The sequence below is a fragment of the Delphinapterus leucas genome, chromosome 2, assembly GCF_059928025.1.
Source record: "Delphinapterus leucas isolate spDelLeu-1000000601 "Yukka" chromosome 2, BTC_Dleu_Yukka2, whole genome shotgun sequence".
Classification (NCBI taxonomy): Eukaryota; Metazoa; Chordata; class Mammalia; order Artiodactyla; family Monodontidae; genus Delphinapterus; species Delphinapterus leucas.
The window spans coordinates 148829740-148856734 of record NC_143130.1 but is presented as its reverse complement, the minus strand read 5'-3'; the positions used below and the strand labels follow the sequence as shown (position 1 = coordinate 148856734).

The 26995-nt window shown below is 41.0% G+C and overlaps 1 protein-coding gene across 4 annotated transcripts in view; it reads left to right on the top strand.

Moving 5' to 3' along the window:
• Nucleotides 1-8214: 8214 nt before the first annotated feature.
• DCAF5 (DDB1 and CUL4 associated factor 5) overlaps nucleotides 8215-26995 on the top strand; it is a 105517-nt gene continuing 86736 nt past the window's right edge. For 2 of the 4 annotated variants that reach the window (XM_089907868.1, XM_022570278.2), the window contains exon 1: nucleotides 8218-8491. In XM_089907868.1, the coding sequence (XP_089763994.1) occupies nucleotides 8278-8491 (214 nt within the window). In that variant the 5' untranslated portion in view covers nucleotides 8218-8277. Of the gene's footprint in view, nucleotides 8492-26995 lie in introns of all 4 variants that reach the window. The other 2 variants (XM_089907870.1, XM_089907869.1) reach the window with 2 other exon arrangements.

The following is a 26995-nucleotide window of genomic DNA, read 5'->3' as shown; positions in this document are numbered from 1 at the left end:
ATACCCAGTGCAATAAACAATAACTGTTTTAACCCATTCACCAGGGGTAATTCATGTGGAAACCTAAAATTAAAAATAAGTGAAAACAGCTGGCTCATGATGATTTTGTCAAGAAAACTTCAAATATACAAAACCCAGATGGCTGGCATAGAACAGCACAGAAGATACCACTGAGTAAATATCAAATGAATAATCCTGGCCATTGAGAATTTCTGTTCACTTTCACTCCATAAAGGTTATTTCAAAGTGGATTTCTTTATTCATCACAAAGAATTATGCATGGAAACTGACAAAAGATTAATCTCCAATATCTACAAGCAGCTCATGGAGCTCAATATCAAAAAAAACAAACAACCCAATCCAAAAATGGGCAGAAGACCTAAACAGACATTTCTCCAAAGAAGATATACAGATTGCCAACAAACACATGAAAGAATGCTCAACATCACTAATCATTAGAGAAATGCAAATCAAAACTACAATGAGGTATCACCTCACACCAGTCAGAATGGCCATCGTCAAAAAATCTACAAACAGTAAATGCTGGAGAGGGTGTGGAGAAAAGGGAACCCTCTTGCACTGTTGGTGGGAATGTAAATTGATACAGCCACTATGGAGAACAGTATGGAGGTTCCTTAAAAAACTAAAAATAGAACTTCAATATGACCCAGCAATCCCACTACTGGGCATATACCCTGAGAAAACCATAATTCAAAAACAGTCATGTACCACAATGTTCATTGCAGCTCTATTTACAATAGCCAGGACATGGAAGCACCCTAAGTGTCCATCGACAGACTAATGGATAAAGAAGATGTGGCATATATACACAATGGAATATTACTCAGCCGTAAAAAGAAACGAAATTGAGTTATTTGTAGTGAGGTGGATGGACCTAGAGTCTGTCATACAGAGTGAAGTAAGTCAGAAAGAGAAAAACAAATACCGTATGTTAATACATATATACGGAATCTAAAAAAAGAAAAAAAAGGTTATGCAGAACCTAGGGACAGGACAGGAATAAAGACGCAGACATAGAGAATGGACTTGAGGACACGGGGAGGGGGAAGGGTAAGCTGGGACGACGTGAGAGAGTGGCATGGACTTATATGCACTACCAAATGTAAAATAGCTAGCTAGTGGGAAGCAGCTGCATAGCACAGGGAGATCAGCTCAGTGCTTTGTGTCCACCTAGAGGGGTGGGATAGGGAGGGTGGGAGGGAGATGCAAGAGGGAGGAGATATGGGGATATATGTATATGTATAGCTGATTCACTTTGTTATAAAGCAGAAACTAACACACCATTGTAAAGCAATTATACTCCAATAAAGATGTTAAAAAATTTTTTCAAAAGACAAATTATGCATGGAAAACTTGAACGAAATGTCTGGAAAGTAAGTTGGATTGTGATTTGAAAATTCTAGTAACAAATGATACTCTGACTTTAATTACTGAATTCAATTACTTCACAGACTGGAAACTCACTTCAAGACCTGTGAAAAATGCCCCTTTTAAAAAATGTATTAGAGGGAATTCCCTGGCGGTCCAGTGCTTACAGGGGGCACAGGTTCCATCCCCGGTCAGGGAACTAAAATCCCGCAAGCTGCACGGTGTGGACAAAAAAAAAAAAAAGATATTAGAAATTAATAACAGAAGGAATTTTAGAAAGTTCACAATATGTGGAAATTAAACAATATACTCTTAACTAATGGGAGAAATCACAAGGGAAATCAGAAAATACCTTGAGATGAATGAAAACACACAACATACAAAAACTTATAGGATGCAGCTAACACAGTGCTTAGAAAGAAATTAATAGCTGTGAATATCTATATTAAAAAGAAAGATCTAAAATCAGTAACATAACCTTCCAATTTAAGAAATTAGAAAAAGACTAAACCCAAAGCAAGCAGAGGGAAGGAAATAAAGACTAGAGCAGAAATAAATAAAATAGAGAAGCAAAAAACAATAAAGAGAATAAACAAAAACCAAAAGTTTGTTCTTTGAAAGTATCAACAAAATTGACAAGACAGCTGGACTGACCAAGAAAATAGAGAAGACTCAAATTACTAAAATCAGGAATGAAAGAGGTGCTATTACAACTTTACAGAAATAAAAAGAATTATAAGGGAATACTATCAACATGCCAACAAATTAGATAAGCAATATGAATTCCTAGAAACACCCAAACTACCAAAACCAAATCAAGAAGAAATAGAAAATCTGAATAGAACTATAACAAGAGATTGAATCAGTAATCAAAACCTTCCCACAAAGAAAAGCCCAGGCCAGGCAACTTCCCTAGTGAATCCTACCAAATGTTTAAAGAAGAATTAGCACTAATCCTTCACAAACTTTTCCAAAAAATAGCCGATGGACTTCCATCTCATTTTATAAGGCCAGTATTACCCTGATACCAAAACCAAAGACATCACAAGAAAACTGAAAACAAACATTTCTATGAATATAGTCACAAAAATCCTCAACAAAATACTAGCAAAGTGAATCCAGCAACATATAAAAACGATTAAACACCATGACCAAGTAGAATTTATCTCAGGAATGTAAGATTGGTTTAACATATGAAAATCATATTAATAAAGGACAAAAACCATATGATCATCTCAGCATACAAAGAAAAAGCATTTGACAAAGTCCAACATCCTTTCAGGATAAAAACATTCTACGACTAGGAATAAAAAGGAAGTTCTGCAACCTGATAACAGAATCACATAAAATTCACAGCCTACACAATATTTAATGGTGACTAATATTAGGAACAAGACAAGATGTCTGCTCTTACTACTTCTATTCAACACTGTATTAGAGGTTCAAGCTAAGGCAATTAGATAAAAAAAAAGAGAAATAAACGGAACGTGGATTGAAAAGGAAGATGTAAAAGTATTTCTATTAGCCCGTGACATGATTTTGTACATAAAAGTTTTAAGAAACCTACCTACCAATTAGAGCTAATAAATGAGTTAAGTAAATTTGCAGGATACAAGGTCAATATACAAAAATCTATTGTGTATCTATACACTAGCAATTTTAAAAAATTAATTTATTTATCTTTGGCTGCATTGGGTCTTTGTTGCTGCGCATAGGCTTTCTCTAGTTGCGGCGAGCGTGGGCTACTCTTTGTTGTGGTGCACGGGCTTCTCATTGCGGTGACTTCTCTTGTTGCAGAGCATGGGCTCTAGGCATGTGGGCTTCAGTAGCTGTGGTACGCGGGCTCTGTATTGTGGCGCATGGGCTTAGTTGTTCCGCGGCAATGTGGTATCTTCCCAGACCAGGGCTCTAACACGTGTTCCTTGCATTGACAGGCGGATTCTTAACCACTGCGCCACCAGGGAAGCCCATACACTAGCAACTCAATGAAGGAAAGAACAGTCTTTTTAAAAAATGGTGTTGGGATGATTAGATGTCCACATGGAAAGGAATAAAGTTGGACCCTTACCTCACACTATATACAAAAATTAACTCAAAATAGATCATAGACCTAAATGTAAGAGTTAAGACTATAAAGCTCTTAGAAGTAGTACAGGAGTAAATCTTTGTAACTTTGGATTAGGTGGGTTTCTCAGATATGGCACCAAAAGTACAAGTAACAAAAGAAAAAATATGTAATTAGACCTTAACAAAATTTTTAAACTTTTGTGATTCAAAGGATACAATCAAGAAAATGAAAAGACAACTCACAATATGAGAAAACATATATAAAGATTATAATCTGATAAGGGACTTGTGTCTAAAGTATGTAAAGAACTCTTACAACTCAGCAATAAAAGGACAAATAATTTTTAAATGGACAAAGGATCTGTAGACATTTCTCCAAAGAAGATATACAACTGGCCAAAAAGCACATGAAAATATGCTCAACATCAAAGGCCATCACAGAATTGTAAATCAAAACCATAATGGGAAACCATTTCACCCACTTGTATGGCTATAATTAAAAAAAAAAAAGATAGGCAATAACAGGCATTGGCAAGGATATGAAAAAACTGGAACCATGTTACGTTGCTGGTGGAAACGTAAAATGGTCAGTTGCTTTGGAAAACAGTGTGGAAGTTCCTCACAAAGTTAAACATAGAGTTACCATATAACCCAGCAATTCCACTACTAGGTATATATACCCAAGATAAATGAAAACATGTCCACACAAAAATTTGTACACAAATGTTAATAGCAGCATTATTCATAATGGCGAAAAAGTGGAACCAGCCCAAATTCCTATCAACTGAAGAATGGAGAAACAAAACGTGGTTTTGTCCATACAACTGAATATAATTTGGTCTAAGAAACAAATAGAGTACTGACACATGCTACAACAAATATAAACCTTGAAAACACTGTTAAATGAATGAGGCCAGACACAAAGACCACATATTATATGATTCCACCCATATGTAACATCCAGAATAGGCAAACCCAGAGAGAGTAAATAGATTAGTGGTTGCCAGGAGCTAAGAGGAGGGAGGAATGGGGAGTGACTGCTAATGTGAATGGGGTTTCTCTTTGGGGTAATGAAAATGTTCTGAAATTAGACAGTGGTAATGGTTGCACCACTTTGTGAATATACTAAAAAGCCACTGAATTGTGAACTTTAAAAACGTGAATTTTATGGTATATCAATTATATCTAATAAAATTATTATCATTTTTAAAAATTTATTTATTTTAGGCTGCGTTGGATCTTCGTTGCTGCATGCAGGCTTTCTCTAGTTGTGGCAAGTGGGGGCTACTCTTCATTGCGGTGCACAGGCTTCTCATTGCAGTGGCTTCTCTTGTTGTGGAGCACCGGTTACAGGTGCGCGGGCTTCAGTAGTTGCAGCATGCGGGCTCAGTACTTGTGGCTTGCGGGTTCTAGAGCGCAGGCTCAGTAGTTGTGGTGCACAGGCTTAGTTGCTCCACGGCATGTGGGATCTTCCCAGACCAGGGCTCAAACCTGTGTCCCCTGCATTGGCAGGCGGATTCTTAACCACTGCGCCACCAGGAAAGCCCTTAAATTATCATTTAAAAAGAATGGATGTATGTCCTATAGATCTTGTTGGAGGAATTTGCATTTAAATACATATTTCTTTTTTTTCCCCAAATTAAAATTGACTGTTGTCTGTTTGAAATGACCAATAACTTATCCTTTAAAATGACATTACAGTTAAATTATACATATATTTGATGCATTGATCGTTGTCTAAATTAATATCTCTTATCTATGAGTAGCAGTTTATTTTAAAGTTGAAAATATTTTGAAGTGAAAAATTTCTGAGATGCTACTATCCATACATAGCCTTAATATGCTAAAATTTAGTAAATGTGCGAGAAAGGGCTTAGCATTTTCTTAGGTTATTTTTTTAAACAATTTCTAATGTTTGAACATTTCCTTAGCATCTAGTGCTTTTAAAGATTCTTTACTTTTTCTTTAGTGATATCAGGGCCAAGCAAAATAGAAGTCAAAGAGTAAATGAATTTCTGACAATTCTATGTTTAATCAGTATTCAACTCATGGTGGAGCAATTAAGCAAGACTTCCCATGTTCAGTAATTTCCATATCTTGGTTTTTCCAGAATGAATTTTCAAAACAGTGTTTCCAGGCTTTCTGAATGTGAATGTTAATATACAGAAGTTTCTTGGCCTAGGTAAGAAAAATATGAATTTTTTACTTTTTCTCCCTCTTCCTCCACATAGTCTATGTACTGGAGAGATTACTCAGGAGTCCAATTTCATTTGCTATTTTTAAGCTAAGTACACTGACTTTTTTTTTTTACAATAAATGCCTATATCAAAAAGGCCAAGCTCATATGGTCATTGAAGTTAATTGTTTGTGTTATATCGTTATGTACATTATTAGTTTGCAATAAATGACACAAGGGACTATGTCAAATTCATAATAAAAGTAAACAGCTATGGTGGGGCTTGATCTTCTGAAGTTGGGTTATATTATAGCTAGGGTTGCCAGATTTAGCAAACAAAAATACATGATGCCCAATTAAATTTGAATTTCAGATAAACAATGAATAATAATTTCAGTGTATCTCAAATACTACATGGGACATATTTATGCTAAAAAATTATTCATTGTTTACCTGAAATTCATACAGAACTGGGCATCCTGCATTTTATCTGGCAACTCTAATTACATGAATAAGAGAGATTTTCTGCACTCTCCTTACAAAAAGCTGCCCAGACTAGCAGTAGGATATAAACAGACTGAGAGGTCCCTACATTTCTGTCCTGGCTGGTCACTGAACAGTTAAGGAAGTATCCAGCAAAGTCCTAGAATTGGGCTGGCTTGTGATCGGATCCTGGTCTATTTTTAGGCTGAGATAAATGGGACAGTTATTCCAGGGATTGGGGAAAAGCGAGTCATATTTAAAATTGTGGAGAAGTATGTGCTTGAGAGGGGAGGGGAGGGTGTCATATATTGCCACAGTAAAGGCCACTTCAACTACATCATTACTGTGCACATCCACCCCACCCCAGGCAAAACAAAGTAGGTATAAATGATATCCTATTAACTGGAAGGAGCCAGAGGGCTTCCTGTTTTTGAAAGTGTGGATTGAGTACGTCAAGCAAACGAACAGTGAGATGGGAAACTGGCTTTGAAATCATCTCCACTGGAATGAAGCACAGTTACCTCAAACCCAATGCATCTGACACTGATGCATTACCTTCCCCTCCTCATTCTTCCCCTTTCCCTGACTTCATTCATGTATTCAACAAATATTTGAGTGGCTACTCAGTTCCAGCATGTGCTAGCTCTGGCCATATACCCATGAGCAGAATAGGCATGGTCCCTGCTCTCAGAGAACTTATAGGAGGAACATGCTGATAGAATCACGAAAATACATGTTTAATTACACATTAAGACATTGCTATGAAGAAAAGATGTTGGTTGCTATGAAGAAAAGGTGTTGGTTATAATCAGGATGGTATACCACTACTGATCTTTACGGTGCTATTCTAATGAAGAAACACTATGAAGCATCCGAAGAATTAAACTTTCTAAAAGAAAGTATTACACATTTTCCTGTTTAGGGAAATAATATTCCATTAATATTCCAAGGCACTTAACACCTGTCTCCTCACTGGGGTCACCGCGGAGGCTCCCAGACGACTGTAGTGCAGCTACTTCTGGCCTGGAACGCAGCTGCTAGTTAACAGCTGTACAGCCTCAGAGCTCCACACTCAAGGCCTTGAAGAGGGGCTCACCGCACCCAATTAAATAACATATATTTCTATTTTCGAATAATGCATCTTGTGTCTTGCAGATGCACCTGGAACTAATGAACAGAGGTACTTTCTGCTTACCTGGGCTTTCTCAACTCGGTTTTGGCAATTTTCTTTTCAGTTAAAAATTCCTCCCCCCACACACACACTTTTTTCCCCATATACCACTTCATCATCTAACCGAGGGAACCCAGTTTAGCCTTTTTCACTGAATGGTTGGAAGAAGGGAAAATTAGGAAACTGGATGGGGCGGGGGTAGTGTCAAAACTTTCTTTGGGGGGCCCCAAGCAACCTTACCCCGAGTGTCCAGTCCTAACTCCTGGCTCCTTTCCCTTGGACAGGGCTCGGGCGGCCCAAGGATGAGGCCAACTGAGGTAGAACAACCGGAGCCTCTGCCCGCAGTCCTCCCTCCACCTCTTTGCCACCTCGGGCTGCATTTTCCGGACCGGAAAAAAAAGAGCCGGGAGCACACTCGCCGCGGCGATGGACCGCCGGCCTCTGTGGGAGGAAGGCGAGTCCGCAGCCCCGCGGCCACTTTGATCGTTGCGCGCCTCCAACTTCACAGAGTGCACCGTTCAGGGGGTGCAGCCCGGCCTCCGCCCAGAGCGACCCCGGTCCTCGCGCGGGGAGGAGCTGCGGCGGGAAAGCCGAGCCGCCGCCCGCGGTCTAGAGGCCACCCGCCCGAGTTTTTCCGGCCCTCAGCCCGCGGCGGGGGAGGAGCCGCCGCCACTCGCGTTCCCTGGCCCCCGTCGCCGCCGGCGGAAGGGCCGCGCGCTTCGCGGAAGCGGGGCTGCAGCTGAGGATCAGCTGCTGGAGGAGGCGGAGAAGGAGAGGGAGGAGCCTAGGGGAGGGGGAAGGGGAGGGAGGGGACCGTCAGGAAGCCGCGAACGCCACCGAGTGTCTGCACACCTCGCTCCGTCTGCTATGGCTGGTTAAAGAACCATCCGGATCGCAGCGCGGGGGGAGGGTCGGGTGGGGGGAGAGCGCCGGCCGCGCGTGAGGCCGAGGGAGGGGCGGCGGCGCGAGCGGCGGCGGCGGCGGTTCCAGCATGAAGAGGAGAGCTGGCCTGGGGGACAGCATGAGGTCAGTGGTGGGCTTCTTGTCCCAGCGGGGCTTGCATGGGGACCCCCTGCTCACTCAGGACTTTCAGAGGAGACGCCTGCGAGGCTGCAGAAACCTCTACAAGAAGGACCTCCTGGGCCACTTCGGCTGTGTCAATGCCATTGAATTCTCCAACAATGGAGGCCAGTGGCTGGTCTCAGGTAAATCAACCCCCTTCCCCTCCCCGCGCCTCCCGGCCCCCTTCCAACCTCCCCTTTCCGTTTTCCCTCGCCACCCTCCTCCTGCCCTCCGTCCCCACCCCCTCCCTCGTCAACCCCCCCTTCGGCGGTGGGAAGGTGGGTGTCAAATTAAAACCCTGGCGGGGGAGGGAGGGAGAGAGGGGTAGGGGAGGGAGGGAGAGAGGGGTAGGAGAGGATGTCTTCTATAAAAAAGACCTAAAATGGTTGACAGGTCCTTAATTCGCTTTATCCCAAGTGTAAAGTGATCTCTCCTGATGACTGCGGTGAAAGTGTGGGTCGGGGAGGGGGGCGAGGTTACCGCTTGACAAAGTTTGATGGGAAACTCTTCCTCCGCGTACTTTAAAAGGTGCTGGGGGCATTTGAGCGATTTGGTGGGGGAGGAGGCCGAGGCACGCCGGATGCCGGGGGCGGCGAGGGGGGGAGCTCGAGCCCCTGTCTCCGTCGTCCCGGGAAGGGGCCTTGGGGCCGGGGGCCGGGCTGTGACAGGGCCGGCCGCCGGAGGGGTCGGGGCTGCGACTCCGGGTGAACGGAGGGGAGGTGACGAGCGGGTCCCCTTGGGCCGCCCCCTCGTCGCCCTCGGGCCCAGCGCCATCTCCTCGGGTCCTGGAGTGGCCTCTTCCGTATCTTGTTTTTCTTATGGCTTTGGGAGTGCCGAGGGCTCTGGAGGCCAAGGGGCACCGGCCTGAACTTGAATGCGCAACTTGCGAGGCAGGGGGTGGGGGGGTGGACGACCCCGGGAGACTTGTTGGCTGGAGCCCCGAGCCCGCACCCCCTTTCCCCGCGCCTGCCGTTGCAGGTGGTCTCCGCGCCTCCTCCTCCCGCCCAGCTGGGCTTGGTTGCCCCCCGGCTCCCCCTCCGGTGTTGGGTAAGTGGCGAAATCGAGGCCGGCGCTCTGGCCGGGCGGTGTAGGCCTCGCTCTCCCGGGGCTCCTAGCGACAGGCAGCTGAATCGATAGCCTATTGCTCCCGGGGAGGCCGGGGCCGGGCGGGTGGAGGCGATAGCTGCTCCGGGGGAGGTGCTCCTGCCGCCCGTGGGGGCGCTCGCCGCCGCCGCCCTCATCACGGGGGTCGCGGGCCCACGGCTGGCGAGTGGGGATGGGTTACGCTGGGGGCGGCTCCCCGAAACCCGGTTCAGGGGAGGAGGGCGAAGACGGCTGATCTGGCGTTCCCGCTCGCCTTCTGCCCTCCCAACCCCGTCCCTTTTCCTATATCGAGAGGGAGGAAGGGGGAGCCCAGCGCTGGACGTGGCGCCGCGCTTCACCCAGGCCGGTCCCCGAATGGTTTTCTAATTTACGTCAGTGGGCAGCTCGCCAGAAACTTCTGGGATCATGGCAAAGCATCCGTCGTCTTCGCGAGTAACATTCGGAAGTGACACGGGGCGTGCAGTCCAGTTTGGGGGTAACAGAGATAAGACTTGTGATCATTTCATGATAAACCTTCTGGGGTTTCTCCAGAACTGACTTGACTTTTCCACTTCAGATCGTTTTCTCTTTGACTAGGTAGATTTTGGTCCTAGATCATCTCCTGAAGAAATCTGATATTCCACTTCGAGACATACCCCAAACAAAAGCTTCCTTCCCCCACAGGGCCAAAAATTCCAGGGGCAAAGATGGGGGAAGAGCTCTTTACAGAGCTCCCAGTTTTTTCCCCTGCTGCTACTTCTGTATTCATCATACTCCTGTCTCCTTCCCAGAGTGATGTATTCCAACAGACGTGTTCCCAGACACAAGTAAATGCACCCTACAGGGTGAGGGAATTTGGGGGGTGCTATTACAGACTGAGCTAATCGTGTTGATTAAATCATAAATGTAGTCATACATTGCTCAATTTAACACGCTTTTTATTTATTTTAAACATCTTTATTGGAGTTTAATTGCTTTACAATGGTGTGTTAGTTTCTGCTTTATAACAAAGTGAATCAACTATACATATACATATATCCCCATATCTCCTCCCTCTTGCATCTCCCTCCCACCCTCCCTATCCCACCCCTCTGGGTGGTCACAAAGCACCGAGCTGATCTTGTGCTATGCTGATCTCCCTGTGCTATTCGGCTGCTTCCCACTAGCTATTTTACATTTGGTAGTGTATATATGTCCATGCCACTCTTTCACTTTGTCCCAGCTTACCCTTCCCCCTCCCCGCGTCCTCAAATCTGTTCTCTACGTCTGCGACGCTTTTTAAAAATAACAGATTTATTAAGATATAATTCACATGCCATACATTTCATCCATTTAAAGTTCATTAACACTTTTAAAATAGATATATTTATTTATTTGGGCTACGCCGAGCCCCAGTTGCCGCCTCTAGTTCCCGGACCAGGGATGAACCCGGCCCCCTGCATTGGGATGGTGGAGTCTTACCCACTGAACCACCAGGGAAGTCCCCATTAACACTTTTTTAAAGATGCTAAAAAGTTGCCTCCATTTTCTACCAGTTAATCCTTGTGTAGTACCTTCCCCCATGAACCCAATTTTCTCTAGACTTGACCAGTTCATTTCCTTTATCTTAATTTTAGTCTATAGAGGAGCAGGGTCCTTTCCACAAGCAGGCTCTGGTAAACCTGGTTCTAGTCATTCATTTCCTCTTTTCTAGGCCTGAGTTGCCCATCTCCATCAGTACTTCCTGGGTTCCAACTTTCTTTGTCCCTTACTCCTCCTCCTTCCCGGCACGCTTCCTCTAGCTTAGTTCTTCCTGTTTCCTTTTTATCTACTCATGTCCTTGTTCCTAGTCTTCCAGTAGGCTTTTTCACCTGCCCCTCCAGTTTAGCTCAGCTAGCGTTAGCTTTTCTTACTTGTTCCCTGAACGGTAGAATTAGCTTATTCACCATCTAGTATGAGTACAACTTACGCAACAGAAAGTTCCTCCTGTTCGCTTCAGATAAGGAAGCCCCCCCCCCCCCCCGGGAGTCATAAATACACTTGTTAAAGCTAATTAAATTTTGTTCTGGGAAGTCCTTCAATAATCTTCCCAAATTTAAACCTATTTAAGGTGTTTACATCTTATTTATCATTGTCCTTCTTTAGCAGTTAACACCTGAGGGGAGGAGCACATGGTATTTTGAGGCTAATGCTATCAATCCCTAATGTTTCACCAAAAATGTGGTGGGAGGCCAGACTCTAGGATGGTAATGAGATTACTTTTATACATTTTGTTGTAGTGCTTGTATCTTGTCTGGATTGGTTAAAGCTCTTGAAAGTGGTGATTAAAGGGATAGTTTGTTCCACAGAAAAGGAGATCAGACTTGTGGTTACCAGAGGAGGGGGCGGGGGAGTTGGGCCGGTGGCAGGGGAATTGGATGAAGGCAGTCAGAAGGTACAAACTTCCAGTTATAAGACAAACAGGTACTAGGGATGAAATGTATAATGTACAACATGATAAATATCATTAACACTGCTGTATGTTATATATGAAAGTTAAGAGAGTAAATCCTTCGAGTTCTTATCACAAGAAAATTTTTTTTCTATTTCTGTAATTTTGTATCTATATGGTAGAGTGAATTGACTAAACTTATTGTGATTATCATTTCATGATGTATGTAAGCCAAATCGTTACACTGTACACCTTAAACTTACACAGTGCTGTATGTCAATTATATATCAAAACTGGAAGAAAAACAGTTTTTTAAAATGATAGATTGTTCATAGTTTGCTCACTGTTTTCATTTTCTAATTGTTTGGGCAGGCTCACGTTTCTTGTAACTGATACACTATTTGGGGTTTTTTGTTTTGTTTTTGTCTTTTAATTTTATTTATTTAGCCGCACAGCTCGGCCTATGGGATCTTAGTTCTCTGATCAGGGATTGAACCCGGGGCCATAGCAGTGAAAGTGTCGAATCCTAACTACTGGACTGCCTGGGAATTCCGTGACACACACTATTTGATAGAATTAACTTAGACCTAGGCCAAAAATAATATTTGCATGATTCCTATGGCCTTATAAAATGCTGTTTGTTAAGGATGCATCATTGCTTTTTTGTTCTAATAGCTAGCCCCTTTTCCAGGGCACAATGAGGCCAGCAGATGTTAAGAGTAAAGCAGAGAAAACCAGGAAGGAGAAAAGGTGCTCAGCTGGGAAGTGTGTGACAGCAACAAGTGGGAGGATGTTTTTTGACATTTTGAAATACAGAAGTATTTTAACCTAAAAAGTATTTTTCTTTTTTTTTTTTTTGCGGTACGCGGGCCTCTCACTGTTGTGGCCTCTCCCGCTGTGGAGCACAGGCTCAGCGGCCATGGCTCACGGGCCCAGCCGCTCTGCGGCATGTGGGATCTTCCCGGACCGGGGCATGAACCCATGTCCCCTGCATCGGCAGCGGACTCTCAACCACTGCGCCACCAGGGAAGCCCTAAAAAGTATTTTTCTTTATTGCTGAAAGGGGCATTACTGTGATATCATGTAAGGCAGTGTGGTATAGCATACACATGGTTAAAATCACTGCTGTGTCATTTAATGTGTAACTTTAGTCAAGTTGCTAAGCCTCTCTTTCCAGATTTAAGCAATGGGAATACCAGCACCCACCTGAAGGGCTGTTGTGACAGCTACATTAGGCAAAGTTTAGATTGGGTACTGAACAGAGTTTCCAGCCTCTCAGAAAAAATGCTGAGTTTGTTTTCTTTCCCCTTTGTACTTATTACTTGTGGTTTCATTATTAGCTGACACTTGTTCTTACAGTGATGGTAATGGACATGTGCAAATGGGGCAGACAGGATAGTTTTGTGATTTTTTGATGTGGAATGAGGAGGCACAATATGGTGGGGAAAGAGCCTGGGATTTGGTGTCACGTGATATGTTGGAGGCGCTACCAGTCACAGATTGTACGAATTTAGGCAAGTTCCTTCATTCCTCATCAGTAAACGGGATTAACAAATTGCCCTCACTACCTAACAATGAGGTCTGTTCAATGAAATGTCATATGTGAAGGTACTTTGTGAACTATATGGGTTTGAGTGAACATTATTCTATAAAGGACAGCTTATGCCTGATGCAGTCTTATCTTAGAATATTTATGGGTGTTAGTTCTTTGAGAGATAAGGAACAAAATTAAGTGCTACTTACAAGAGATTGTAACACCATCAAGGAGGTTATGCTAGTACACATATTTAGGGGATAGCCTGGGTTTACCTTTTAAGTCTTTGGTTGCATCTGATTCTTTCTTTAAATTGCCTCCATTGCCTCCTCTTAGGTTTCTCCTTTTCCCCAGAATGGAAATATGTTTGCTTAAAAGTCTTTTTATTTTCTCTTGGGGAAGAAGATGAACATCTTCTTGCATTCTGACTGCTAGACCAATCAGAATGTAGCTCTGGGGGAATTCCCTGGCGGTCCAGTGGTTAGGACTCAGCGCTTTCACTGCGGGGGTCAGGTTCAGTCCCTGGTTGGGAACTAAGATCCCACAAGCTGTGAGGCACAGTCAAAAAAAAGAGTGTAGCTCTGTATATTTAACTCTCTGCTTTCTTATATCTTATAAATGGTTTTGGTAAATAGAATCTTAGCAGTAAATAAAAATATTCAGCTCTTTGGGATAAGAGTTGCTGTAATATTATTTACCCTGAATTGATGTTTAAGGCATTGGAACTGGTAGCACTAGCAGATTAATAGCCCATAGTGTGAAGTTTTGAGTTACAGTGAGAGATTATGATTTCTTTTTTAATGCTTATGACTAAATGTAGAAAAAGCACCCTCAGAAGCTTTTCAGATAGCATCAGCAACTATACTGTTTCAAAGTGTTAATTAAGTAGGAGTTGTGAATGGGGAGAGGCATTAAATTACTTGGGCATAATATTTATAATTGGACTCACTATTTAGTCCTATTTCTATTTCATATGGGTCTCCCATATTCTTATGGGATATAAGTATCCACAGTTATATAGAGAGATTAAGAGTCATATAATAAGGACAGTGATGCATCTCACAGGGTTGCGGTGAGGATTAAATGAAATAACACCTGTAAAGTTTTTAGCACAAGGGCCTAGACCATGCTGTTGCTCTGGTTGCTACTGCTGCTGCTGCAACTGTTACTACTGTAACAGTAGTAACACGTAGGCCCGCGTACCGCAAAAAAAAAAAAAAAAAAAAGCTTTTGTAGTACATACGTTTTTTTTTTTTTTTGCGGCACGCGGGCCTCTCACTGTTGTGACCTCTCCCGTTGCGGAGCACAGGCTCCAGACGCGTAGGCTCTGTAGTTGTGGCTCACGGGCCCAGTTGCTCCGCAGCATGTGGGATCTTCCCAGACCAGGGCTCGATCCCGTGTCCCCTGCATCGGCAGGTGGACTCTCAACCACTGCGCCACCAGGGAGGCCCCAGCAGGTTGTTATGTTATCCATTTTATACATATTAATGTATATATGTCAATCCTAATCTCCCAATTCATCACACCACCAACCCCCACCCCTGCCACTTTCCCCCCTTGGTGTCCATACGTTTGTTCTCTACATCTGTGACTCTATTTCTGCCCTGCAAAGCGGTTCATCTGTACCATTTTTCTAGGTTCCACATGTATGAGTTAATATACGATATTTGTTTTTCTCTTTCTGACTTACTTCACTCTGCATGACAGTCTCTAGATCCATCCACATCTCAGCAAATGACCCAATTTCGTTTCATTTTATGGCTAAGTAATATTCCATTGTATATATGTACCACAGCTTCTTTATCCATTCATCTGTTGATGGACACTTAGGTTGCTTCCATGACCTGGCTATTGTAAATAGTGCTGCAATGAACATTGGGGTGCATGCGTCTTTTTGAATTATGGTTTTTTCTGGGTATATACCCAGTAATGGGATTGCTGGGTTGTATGGTAGTTCTCTTTTTAGTTTTTTTAAGGAACCTCCATACTGTTCTCCATAGTGGCTGTATCAGTTTACATTCCCACCACCAGTGCAAGAGGGTTCCCTTTCTCCAAACCCTCTCCAGCATTTGTTGTTTGTAGATTTTCTGATAATGCCCCTTCTAACTGGTGTGAGGTGATACCTCATTGTACTTTTGATTTGCATTTCTCTAATAATCAGTAATGTTGAGCAGTTTTTCATGTGCTTCTTGGCCATCTGTATGTCCTCTTTGGAGAAATGTCTATTTAGGTCTTCTGCCCATTTTTCGATTGGGTTGTTTGTTTTTTTAATGTTGAGCTGCATGAGCTGTTTATATATTTTGGAGATTAATCCTTTGTCTGCTGATTCATTTGCAAATATTTTCTCCCATTCTGAGGGTTGTCTTTTTGTCTTGTTTGTAGTTTCCTTTGCTTTGCAAAAGCTTTTAAGTTTCATTAGGTCCCATTTGTTTATTGTTGTTTTTATTTCCGTTACTCTAGGAGGTGGATCAAAAAAGATCTTGCTGGGATTTATGTCAAAGAGTGTTCTTCCTATGTTTTTCTCTAAGAGTTTTATAGTGTCCAGTCTTACATTTAGGTCTCTAATCCATTTTGACTTTATTTTTATGTATGGTGTTACGGAGTGTTCTAATTTCATTCTTTTACATGTAGCTGTCCAGTTTTCCCAGCACCACTTATTGAAGAGACTGTCTTTTCTCCAGTGTATGTCCTTGCCTCCTTTGTCATAGATTAGTTGACCATAGGTGCATGGGTTTATCTCTGGGCTTTCTATCCTGTTCCATTGACCTATATTTCTGTTTTTGTGCCAGTACCATACTGTCTTGATTACGGTAGCTTTGTAGTATAGTCTGAAGTCAGGGAGTCCGATTCTTCCAGCTCCGTTTTTTTCCCTCAAGACTGCTTTGGCTATTTGGGGTTTTTTGTGTCTCCATACAAATTTTAAGATTTTTTTGTTCTAGTTCTGTAAAAAATGCCATTGGTAATTTGATATGGATTGCATTGAATCTGTAGATTGCTTTGGGTAGTATAGTCATTTTCACAATTTGATTCTTCCAGTCCAAGAACATGGTATATCTCTCCATCTGTCTGTATCATCTTTTATTTCTTTCATCAGTGTCTTATACTTTTCTGAGTACAGGTCTTTTACCGCCTTAGGTACGTTTATTCCTAGGTATTTGATTCTTTTTGTTGCAATGGTGAATGGGATTGTTTCCTTAATTTCTCTTTCAGATTTTTCGTTGTTAGTTTATAGGAATGCAAGAGATTTCTGTGCACTAATTTTGTATCCTGCAACTTTACCAGACTCATTGATTAGCTCTAGTAGTTTTCTGGTGGCATCTTTAGGATTCTCTGTGTATAGTATCATGTCATCTGCAAACAGTTTTACTTCTTCCTTTCCAATTTGTATTCCTTTTATTTCTTTTTCTTCTCTGATTTCCGTGGCTAGGACTTCCAAAACTATGTTGAATAATAATGGCGAGAGTGGACATCCTTGTCTTGTTCCTGATCTTAGAGGAATTGCTTTCAGTTTTTCACCATTGAGAATGATGTTTGCTGTGGGTTTTTCGTATATGGCCTTTATTATGTTGAGGTAGGTTCCCTCTGTGCCCACTTTCTGGAGAGTTTTTATCATAAATGGGTGTTGAATTTTGTCAAAAGCTTTTTCTGCATCTATTGAGGTGATCGTAAGGTTTTTTTTTCAATTTGTTAATATGGTGTATCACTTTGGTTGATTTGCATATATTGAAGAATCCTTGCATCCCTGGGATAAATCCCACTTGATCATGGTGTTGTTGGATTCTGTTTGCTGAGGATTTTTGCATCTATATTCATCAGTGATATTGCTCTGTAATTATCTTTTTTTGTAGTATCTTTGTCTAGTTTTGGTATCAGGGTGATGGTGGCCTCATAGGATGAGTTTGGGAGTGTTCCTTCCTCTGCAATTTTTGGAATAGTTTGAGAAGGATGGGTGTTAGCTCTTCTCTGAATGTTTGATAGAATTCATCTCTGAAGCCATCTGGTCCTGGACTTTTGTTTGTTGGAAGATTTTAAATCACAGTTTCAATTTCATTACTTGTGATTGGTCTGTTCATGTTTTGTATTCCTTCCTGGTTCAGTCTTGGAAGGTTATACCTTTCTAAGAATTTGTCCGTTTCTTCCGGATTGTCCATTTTATTGGCATCGAGTTGCTTGTAGTAGTCTCTTAGGATGCTTTGTATTTCTGCGGTGTCGTAGCTTCTCCTATTTCATTTCTAATTTTATTGATTTGAGTCCTCTCCCTGTTTTCCTTGATGAGTCTGGCTAATGGTTTATCAATTTTATCTTCTCAGACAACCAGCTTTCAGTTTTATTGATCTTTGCCATTTTCTTTCTTTCTTTTTTTTGCGGTATGCGTGCCTCTCACTGTTGTGGCCTCTCCTGTTGCGGAGCACAGGCTCCGGACGCGCAGGCTCAGCGGCCATGGCTCATGGGCCCAGCCGCTCCGCGGCATGCAGGATCTTCCCGGACCGGGGCACGAACCCGTGTCCCCTGCATCGGCAGGTGGACTCTCAACCACTGCGCCACCAGGGAAGCCCCTGCCATTTTCTTTGTTTCTATTTCATTTATTTCTGGTCTGATCTTTATGATTTCTTTCCTTCTGCTAACTTCGGGTTTGTTTGTTCTTTCTCTAGTTCCTTTAGGTGTAAGGTTAGATTATTTGAGATTTTTCTTGTTTCTTGAGGTAGGCTTGTATTGATATAAACTTCCCTCTTAGAACTGCTTTTGCTGCATCCCATAGGTTGTGGATCGTCGTGTTTTCATTGTCATTTGTCTCTAGGTGTTTCTTAATTTCCTCTTTGATTTCTTCAGTGATCTTTTGGTTATTTAGTAATGTATTGTTTAGCCTCCATGTGTTTGTGTTTTTTACGTTATTTTTCCCTGTAATTGATTTCTAATCTCATAGCGTTGTGGTGAGAAAAGATGCTTGATATGATTTCAGTTTTGTTAAATTTACTGAGGCTTGATTTGTGACCCAAGATGTGATGTATCCTTGAGAATGTTCCGTGTGCACTTGAGACGAAAGTGTAATCTGCTCTTTTTGGATGGAATGTGCTATAAATATCAATTAAATCTATCTGGTCTATTGTGTCATTTAAAGCTTGTGTTTCCCTATTAATTTTTGTTTGGATGATCTGTCCATTGGTATAAGTGATGTGTTAAAAGTCCCCCGCTATTATTGTGTTACTGTTGATTTCCTCTTTTATAGCTGTTAGCAGTTGCCTTATGTATTGAGGTGCTCCTATGTTGGGTGCATATAGATTTATAATTGCTATATCTTCTTCTTGGATAGATCCCTTCATCATTATATAGTGTCCTTCCTTGTCTCTTTTAACATTCTTTATTTTAAAGTCTATTTTATCTGATATGAGTATTGCTACTCCAGCTTTCTTTTGATTTCCATTTGCATGGAATATCTTTTCCCATCCCTTCACTTTCTGTGTATATGTGTCCCTAGGGCTGAAGTGGGTCTCTTGTAGACAACTTGTATATGGGTCTTGTTTTTGTATCCATTCAGCCAGCCTGTGTCTTTTGGTTGGAGCATTTAATCCATTCACATTTAAGGAAATTATCATTATGTATGTTCCTATTGCCATTTTCTTAATTGTTATGGGTTTGTTTTTTAGGTCCTTTTCTTCTCTTGTGTTTCCCACTTTGAGAAGTTCCTTTAGCATTTGTTGTAGAGCTGGTTTGGTGGTCCTAAATTCTCTTAGCTTTTGCTTGTCTGTAAAGCTTTTGATTTCTGTCAAATCTGAATGAGCTCCTTGCTGGGTAGAGTAATCATGGTTGTAGGTTCTTCCCTTTCATCACTTTAAATATATCATGCCACTCCCTTCTAGCTTGTAGAGTTTCTGCTGAGAAATCTGTTAACCTTATGGGAGTTCCCTTGTACGTTATTTGTCATTTTTCCCTTGTTGCTTTCAATAGTTTTTCTCTGTGTTTAATTTTCGTCAGTTTGATTTCTATGTGTCTTGGCATGTTTCTCCTTGGGTGTATCCTGCCTGGGACTCTCTGCACTTCCTGGACTTGTGTGGCTATTTCCTTTCCCATGTTAGGGAAGTTTTCTACTATAATCTCTTGAAATATTTTCTCAGGTCCTTTCTCTCTCTTTTCTCCTTCTGGGACCCCTATAATGCAAATGTTGTTGTGTTTAATATTGTCCCAGAGGTCTCTTAGGCTGTGTTCATTTCTTTTCATTCTTTTTTCTTTATTCGGTTCCACAGCAGTGAATTCCACCATTCTGTCTTCCAGGTCCCTTATCTATTCTTCTCCCTCAGTTATTCTGCTGTTGATTCCTTCTAGTGTAGTTTTCATTTCAGTCATTGTATTGTTCATCTCTGTTTGTTTTTTCTTTAATTCTTCTAGGTCTTTGTTAAACATTTCTTGCATCCTCTCAATCTTTGCCTCCATTCTTTTTCAGAGGACCTGGATCATCATCACCGTCATTATTCTGAATTCTTTTTCTGGAAGGTTTCCTATCTCCACTTCATTTAGTTCTTTTTCTTGGGTTTTATCTTGTTCCTTCATCTGGTACATAGCCCTCTGCCTTTTCATCTTTTCTATCTTTCTGTGAATGTGGTTTTTGTTCCTCAGGCTGCAGGATTGTAGTTCTTGCTTCTGCTGTCTGCCCTCTGGTGGATCTTGGCTGTCTTCTAAAGTCTCCTTCTTCCTTAACACTGCATGTTCTACGCTTACTTACTTCAACTATGTGACTAACTTCACACCTCCTTTACTGTAATTAAGAGTGGGTATACAAACTGGTTACCAAGTTGGTTCCTCTTCTCCATTAATCTAACTAAAAGTACAAATAATACATATGTGTTTACTGAGCCTGTGGTTTTGAGTTTGATTTCTGCTGAAAGTATGCTGCTTGAGTATGGCTGAATTTCAGCCAACAGAAATAGGTATCTTTCCTTATAATTATACCTGGGGAGAAAATATCTATGCTTGGGACACAGATAATGTGCTTCAGAATAAAGTGCCTTTTGGAAGAAGGTTTAAACAGTGTAACATGGGCGATCTGCCCAGAGAGCACTGTAAGGCATTTGGAAGCACTTTTGACAGTAAAATGAAGCATAGTGTTATTGCAGGTTAAGTTTACTTCTGTCACCAGCAGCTTCACTCTGCTTCTGTGAAAAAGGTGTTTTCTTTCCAAGCTTGCACACTGACTGGATGAACAAGGAGGGTTACTCTTCAGGTTCTGGTCTTGGATTCCACTTGCTCTTCACCTCAGTTTTTCTAGGTCAGGGATTTATGGAAAGCATTGACAACAGTAGTTCGTCACTTTAGTTGTCTGCTCTTCCCATGCCTGCATGTTTGCACTTGCTTTGCCACCTTGCACCTCAGTCCTTGCACTTTGTAGTGTTAGACGCCCGAGATTCTATCATGTACCTCTCAGGATACAGAGTTGATATGCAATGGAGATCAGGTCTATGTGCTTTGAGTACTATTTTCCTGTTAGGGCCAATCTTAAGGGAGTTATATTCCAGAGGGCTGGGGCATGTAGAAATCAATGAGAAAATGGCATCTGAAGTAACTGACAAGCTTATAATATATCCAAGTAGCAGAGATTATATTGGCAGCAAGGCTGATTTCCATCTTCCCTTTTGCCTCTGCTGGGGCTCCTGCGGTTGATAAAGTGAGGTAAGATTACCTTAAATGGTTGATCAAGTAACTCCTTAGGTCCCCTGCCTTTGCTGGGGTCCTTTATAACTAAGATGACCATATATCCTGGTTTACTTGGAACCATCCCAACATCCTAGTACAATTATTAGTGCTCCTTTCATTCTTGAAAAGGTCCTAGTTTGGATTATAAGTCACATGGCCACCTGCTCATGATTGTCCGAGTTGTCTGGCACTCAGGTAGAACCAAAGCCCTAGTCTCTTAACTCCTCCCATTCACTGTTGAATGCCTCTGCTGGAAAAGCTTCCAAGCCCCCATTCTCCCCACGTCAGGTCTTTCAACTGCCACTTTTAAGGTACTAAATTGAATCTGAGAGGCAGAGTGGTTGGTTAGTCATTTGTCTCCTCCTTGTCCTCTTATTAGAAGGAAAAACAAACAAAAAGGCTAAAACCATTTAGAAAATGCTAGATCCAGAGGCTAGTAAGTTACCCCTTCCTTTCTATATACTTCTTCTTATAGTTCTTGTTCTACTGATCACTTGCTGTACATTCTTTTTTCTTTCTTTTTTTCTTTTTAAGTCTTCCTGTGGGTTGATGTTTTTGCAGAGTTGATTTTGAGGAAAGATGTTTTGACGAATGATTCTCCACTGAGTTGGAGTTTTTTTCCTAAGATGTTTTTAACCCAAAGTGATATAATACTAAAACCATGCTAAAGGCTTAGTTTTGTGGAGTATCTATCTAGCACCATATACATTTGGAATAAAAGTTGGCCCCCTCAAGTGTATAGATTGGCCCGGCGAAGAGTTTTCAGGGATTGTAGTTTTTCAGATATGTGGGCAGTTGGCTGTAGAATATCTTTGGTGTTGTGTAATGTCATCATTAAAGAAGTTTAAGAGATCTGGCCTAGAGTCCTGATTTCGCCCTTCTGTGATCTTAGGCTGCTGATGTTCTCCCTCTGTGGAATCATACAGTTTTATTGCTGGAAAGGACTAATGATCCTCTAATTGAAGCCTTTAATTTTACACATAAGGGCATAAAGGAGCAAAGAGGTAAAGTGATTAACCCAGTAGCTCACAACTAGTAAGTAGTACAAGCAAGATTAAAATCTGGGTCTTCTGACCTGGTCCCTCAGTACGGAAAATTATGAGGTTCTGCATTTATAAAGGACTTACTCAAGTAAGTGGCTTACTTCACGAGTACATTCTGCCTGCAGTTTTATTGTCTCTGAACATGGTTGTTTTGATTAAGTTGGTAGCGCCTCATTATTTTGCAGATGAGTAGTAGAGGTTTTCCAGGGTGGAGGCAGACTGTCACTGTGGCTGACTCTCCAGTTTTAGTTCTTAGCCTGCCTATACTTCCTTACTTTAAAAGGTTTTCCAAGAACATTACCCAGAAGAAGGAATTTTTGCAAATCCAGATACCCGTCAGAATCTTATTACACAACTTTCCTCATTCTGAATTTCCATTCAAGTCTTGTATCTAAATTCCGGTTGTATCTTTCATGTTACTCCTTAAAGCCAAGTGACTAATTGGAGTCTCTGAGGATTGTTGTTTCTTTCTTTTAGGTGTCTTAACCATGTTTGATGGCCTAGTACAGATATCTTATCGCTTGCTGCCATAGGTGGCTGAAGGATGTTTTGCCTTAGACATACTGGCAAGAAACAACTGAAATTGGCATGTTTGGCAACCAGGTTCAAGCAGCCCTTGATTTTAGTCTCAGAGTTGACCTCTCTGTTTATACCTACTCTTGGGTGGATATTGTGTACCTTCCTGGAAGGACTAAGCATTGGTGCCTGCTTTGGTTCAATTTTTAGAAATTGCCCAAGAAGAGAAAAGAAAGCTGTATTATGTTGTTACTGTTGCTTATGCAAGGAATTTTGCAGAAGTTATGCAGGCAATCTTCTTATTTAAAAAAAGAAAAACTTAAAAATCAGAAACTTCTCAGATTGAATGAAGAGCATTTGTGGTTTAATGAGGAGAGTGTATTGTGCAGGTTAGTTCTGTAGGGCAGAAGAAGTGAGACTGGACATGAAGACAGTCTGTGGTCTGGGAGTACCTCAAAATAAATGCATCATCCACTATCATAACTTCCCTGTAAATCCTTACTGTTGTTGAGGATCTGTTTTTAGCCCTAGCTCTATTTGAGGATCTTTTTGTTCTTTGATATTTTACGAATTCCATACTTTACTGTTGAGAATTTCCTGTTGAATCATACAAGTTATCAGAATATGGCACTTATGAGACAGACTTCCCACTTATTCATAAGTTTTTAAAATGTCATGTATTAATTATGGGAAATTTGGAAAATACATATTTAAAGAAAGAAGTATCCCACCTACTCAGGATGGCCATTTTAGACACCTGGGACATATTTTATTTAGACTTTTTTGTATTTAAATGTACATATTTTAAAAATAAAATTGGAATTAGGCCATCTCTGCTGTTTTATCTTTTTTTCTTAATATTGACATTTTTTTTCATATGTCATTGAGTATTTTCAAAAGCAGAGTCTCTCAACCTCAACACTATTGATGTTTTGGGCCGGATGGTTCTTTGTTATAGGCGGCTGTCCTGGGCATTGTAGGACATTTTGCAGCATCCCTGGCCTAAGACTATATGTGTATACCAGTGGCAGCTCCCCAGTTGTGACAACCAAAAATGTCTCCAGGTATTGCTGAATGCTCCGTGGCGGGGGCAATATCACCTGGTTGAGAACCACAATTCTAAAGCAAAAATTCTCAAACTCTTTGGCTTCAGTGAAAAAGACAAATAACATTTTAGTGTTACTGTGAAAGTAGTTTTGACTTAGCAGGCCTCCTGGGGTTTGTGGAACATACTTTGAGAACTGTTCTAATGTATGATATATCATGGCAGCACTGTATCCTGTCAAGGGCCTACATCAGAATTTAACCAGTTCCCTCTCATTCTATTTATTTTTTGCTTTTATCACAATTCTTATAACTAAACCTTTGCAAAAACTTTTTTTTTTTCCTGAGAATAAAATCTTAGAAATGGGATTCTGGATCAAAGTTTTTTTATAATTTATAAAATACATTTGATATATATTTGTCCTCTGAGATGGTTGAATTAATTTATTTATACTTGTACCACTGTATTATTAGACTGCATCATGGCTATTGTTGGGCATCATTTAATCTTTGCTATTCAGTCAATATGTGAAGATGGTATTAAAATTTTTTATTATTACTGAAATTCTCATACAACTGGACTTGATTATTAGTGAGGCTGAATATTTTTGTCTGAAGTTTTGGCCGCTTTGTAGTCTTCCTTTAGGCTGATTACAGTGTAACTGATAAGATTGCAGCTTTCTTTGTTAAAATGGTCACATTCTCCTAATGCCTTTAGAGATTAATACCTAGTTACTCTGTCTGTGTTTGAGTGTGTGTCAAATCACAACCTCAGGTTTAGAGTCCCCCTCTTAAGGAGATAGGTAGTAGAGGTGCCTGGTAAACTATTCTCTAAATTTCAGAAGTTTGAGCCCCACCCTTTTGACTTTTGTCACATTTAAGGGGTATCATCTGTGCTATTTAACATTTTTTTCTAAATTGACTCCTTAAAACAATATTTGAAAGGAAACTTTATATTATTATAATGTCTATGAAATCATGGGTTTAATGGTCTAGGTTTCTTTTTCCTAATACACATTAAAATACATAATTGTTAAAATCATTTCTCTACTTTCTGAAATCATCCAGTGGCCTCTGCTTACTACACTTTAGGAAGAACAGGTGCTTTGGAATCAGACATCTTGGATTTGAATCTCACTTTGCCTCTAACTGATGGTGTGCTCTTCGATAGGCGAGTTTACCTCTTTGTGCCTTAGTTTCTTCATTGGCAGAAAGGGGATGTTGGAGAAGATGATCTGTTAGGTGTCTTCCAACTCTACTCTGTGATTCTGATGTGTATTCCTTTCTCTTATTTCTGCTCAGGAATTTGAGACATTGTCTAGGGGCTGGTGTGCTGGCTTAGGATTTAAAAGCCCTAGTTCTGTTAAACCCCACTGCTACTAATCATTTAATTTTAGAGAAACTATTTTATTTCCTAGGGTTCTAGCTGTCTCTTTAGGGTGTTGCTGCTACTTTAATTTCTGCTTCTCATTTAATGTCAGGTGATTCAAGCAAGGAGTCAAGGCTTCCATCATTGAGGCACACCAGTGCCTCACCCTTTACATCCTTAAAATGGGGATAATGTTTCTGCCTTACTAGCCTAATTGGACATGTGGAAAAATGAAATAATAGGTAGATGAGTAGAATCAGTTTTTAGGAAAAAGGTACTAGGTAAGAGCAGCTTATTAGCAGAAATATCACTCCTGTGGCTACTTCTGTAGTGAAGAGCAAACTTGTGTGATACCACCTCTCCTTATCTCTCCATACCTGCCTGCACTTGCCATTTGATTTTTTTTTTTATTTCCTGATTTAGGAAGTACCACTGGACCCCAGTTTTGTGACCTTGGGCAAATCACCCCATTTTAACTTATCCATGGGCTAATTGCAGCCTGCACTGAGGCCTGCGTTCAGCCTGCAAAAATCAGGTTGCTATCTTCTCTTAAAAAATTGGAAGATCTGGTTGACTTAAGCCTGCACTCTGCTGTGGCAGTAACTGGCTGGAGCTGAGTAGTGGCTTTCCTTTAAAAAGGGTTGTGTAACCTCTAGTCTGCTATTTAATCTGGCAGGTTTCACTCATTTGCTTTGCTACCTGGCCCCTGTTGTACTTGAGAGGCTGGATTGTATTGTGGTAAGGAGCACCGTCTCTGGAGACAGATTACCTGGATTCAGATCCCAACTTCCATTCTTGGTAGCTGTGCACCTTCAGGTTATTTAGTTTTTCTGTAGTTTCATCTGTATAATAAGGATAACACTACCTGCTTCATAGGGCTGTTAAGAGGATTTGAAGAGCCACTACATGTAAAACCCTTAGGATAGTCCCTGACCCAGAGTAAATTTAGCTGATGTTAGCTATTGTTGGAGTTCAAATAGCATAATAATTAGCTAACATTTATCTAGCTTGTATTGTGTATCAGGCAGTGGGCCAAGCCCTTCACACAGATCTATCATTAATCCTAACATAACACTATAGAATAGAGAGTTATTTTTTCAGTTTTGCAGATGAGAGGGTACAATTTAGAGTGGTTAAGTAACCTGTCTAAAGGTACATGGCTAGTAAGTGGGTAGCAACACTGACAGTTGAACCTATGTTTTTTTAAATTAATTTATTTTAAATTAATTTTTATTGGAATATACTTGCTTTACAATGTTGTGTTAGTTTCTACTGTAGAGCAAAGCTAAGCCTATGGTTTTGAATGCTATGCTGTGCTGCCTCACACTACATCCATCTCTAAAGTAGGTTTAATTGCAGAATTGGCATGCTTGGGTAAACAGAGATTAGTGCTCTTAATGTTTTTGTAAGTGATTTGAGGAGAGAATGCATATAAATAGCCCCAATTTATATATGACATTAGTTCCTTCAAGTAGTGGAATGCCAAACCAATGGAAATAAACTGCAGGCAACTCTTTGGGTGGAATGAGTGAGCAGAAGAGTGGTAACTGAATTTCAGGGTAGGTAAGTATAAAACCATACATAAAGAAAAATAACAGACTGTTTGTAGAATGATGTGCTCCAAGATATTCAGTAAGAGAATCATTTTAGTCTATTATTTGAAGGTAGAAATGGCCAACAAATATTTCATACCCATTAGGATAGCTATTATCAAAAAACCAAAAAATCAAAAGCAGAAAATAACAAGTGTTGATGAGACGTGGAAAATTGGAACCCTGTGCATTGCTGGTGGGAATGTAAAACGATACAGCTGCTGTGGAAAACAGTATGGCATTTCCTCAGAAAATTAAACATAGAATGTTACCATATGATCCAGGAATTTCATTTTTGGGTGTATACCCAAAAGAATTGAAAGCAGGAACTTGAACAGGTATCTGTACAGCCATGTTCATAATAGCATTA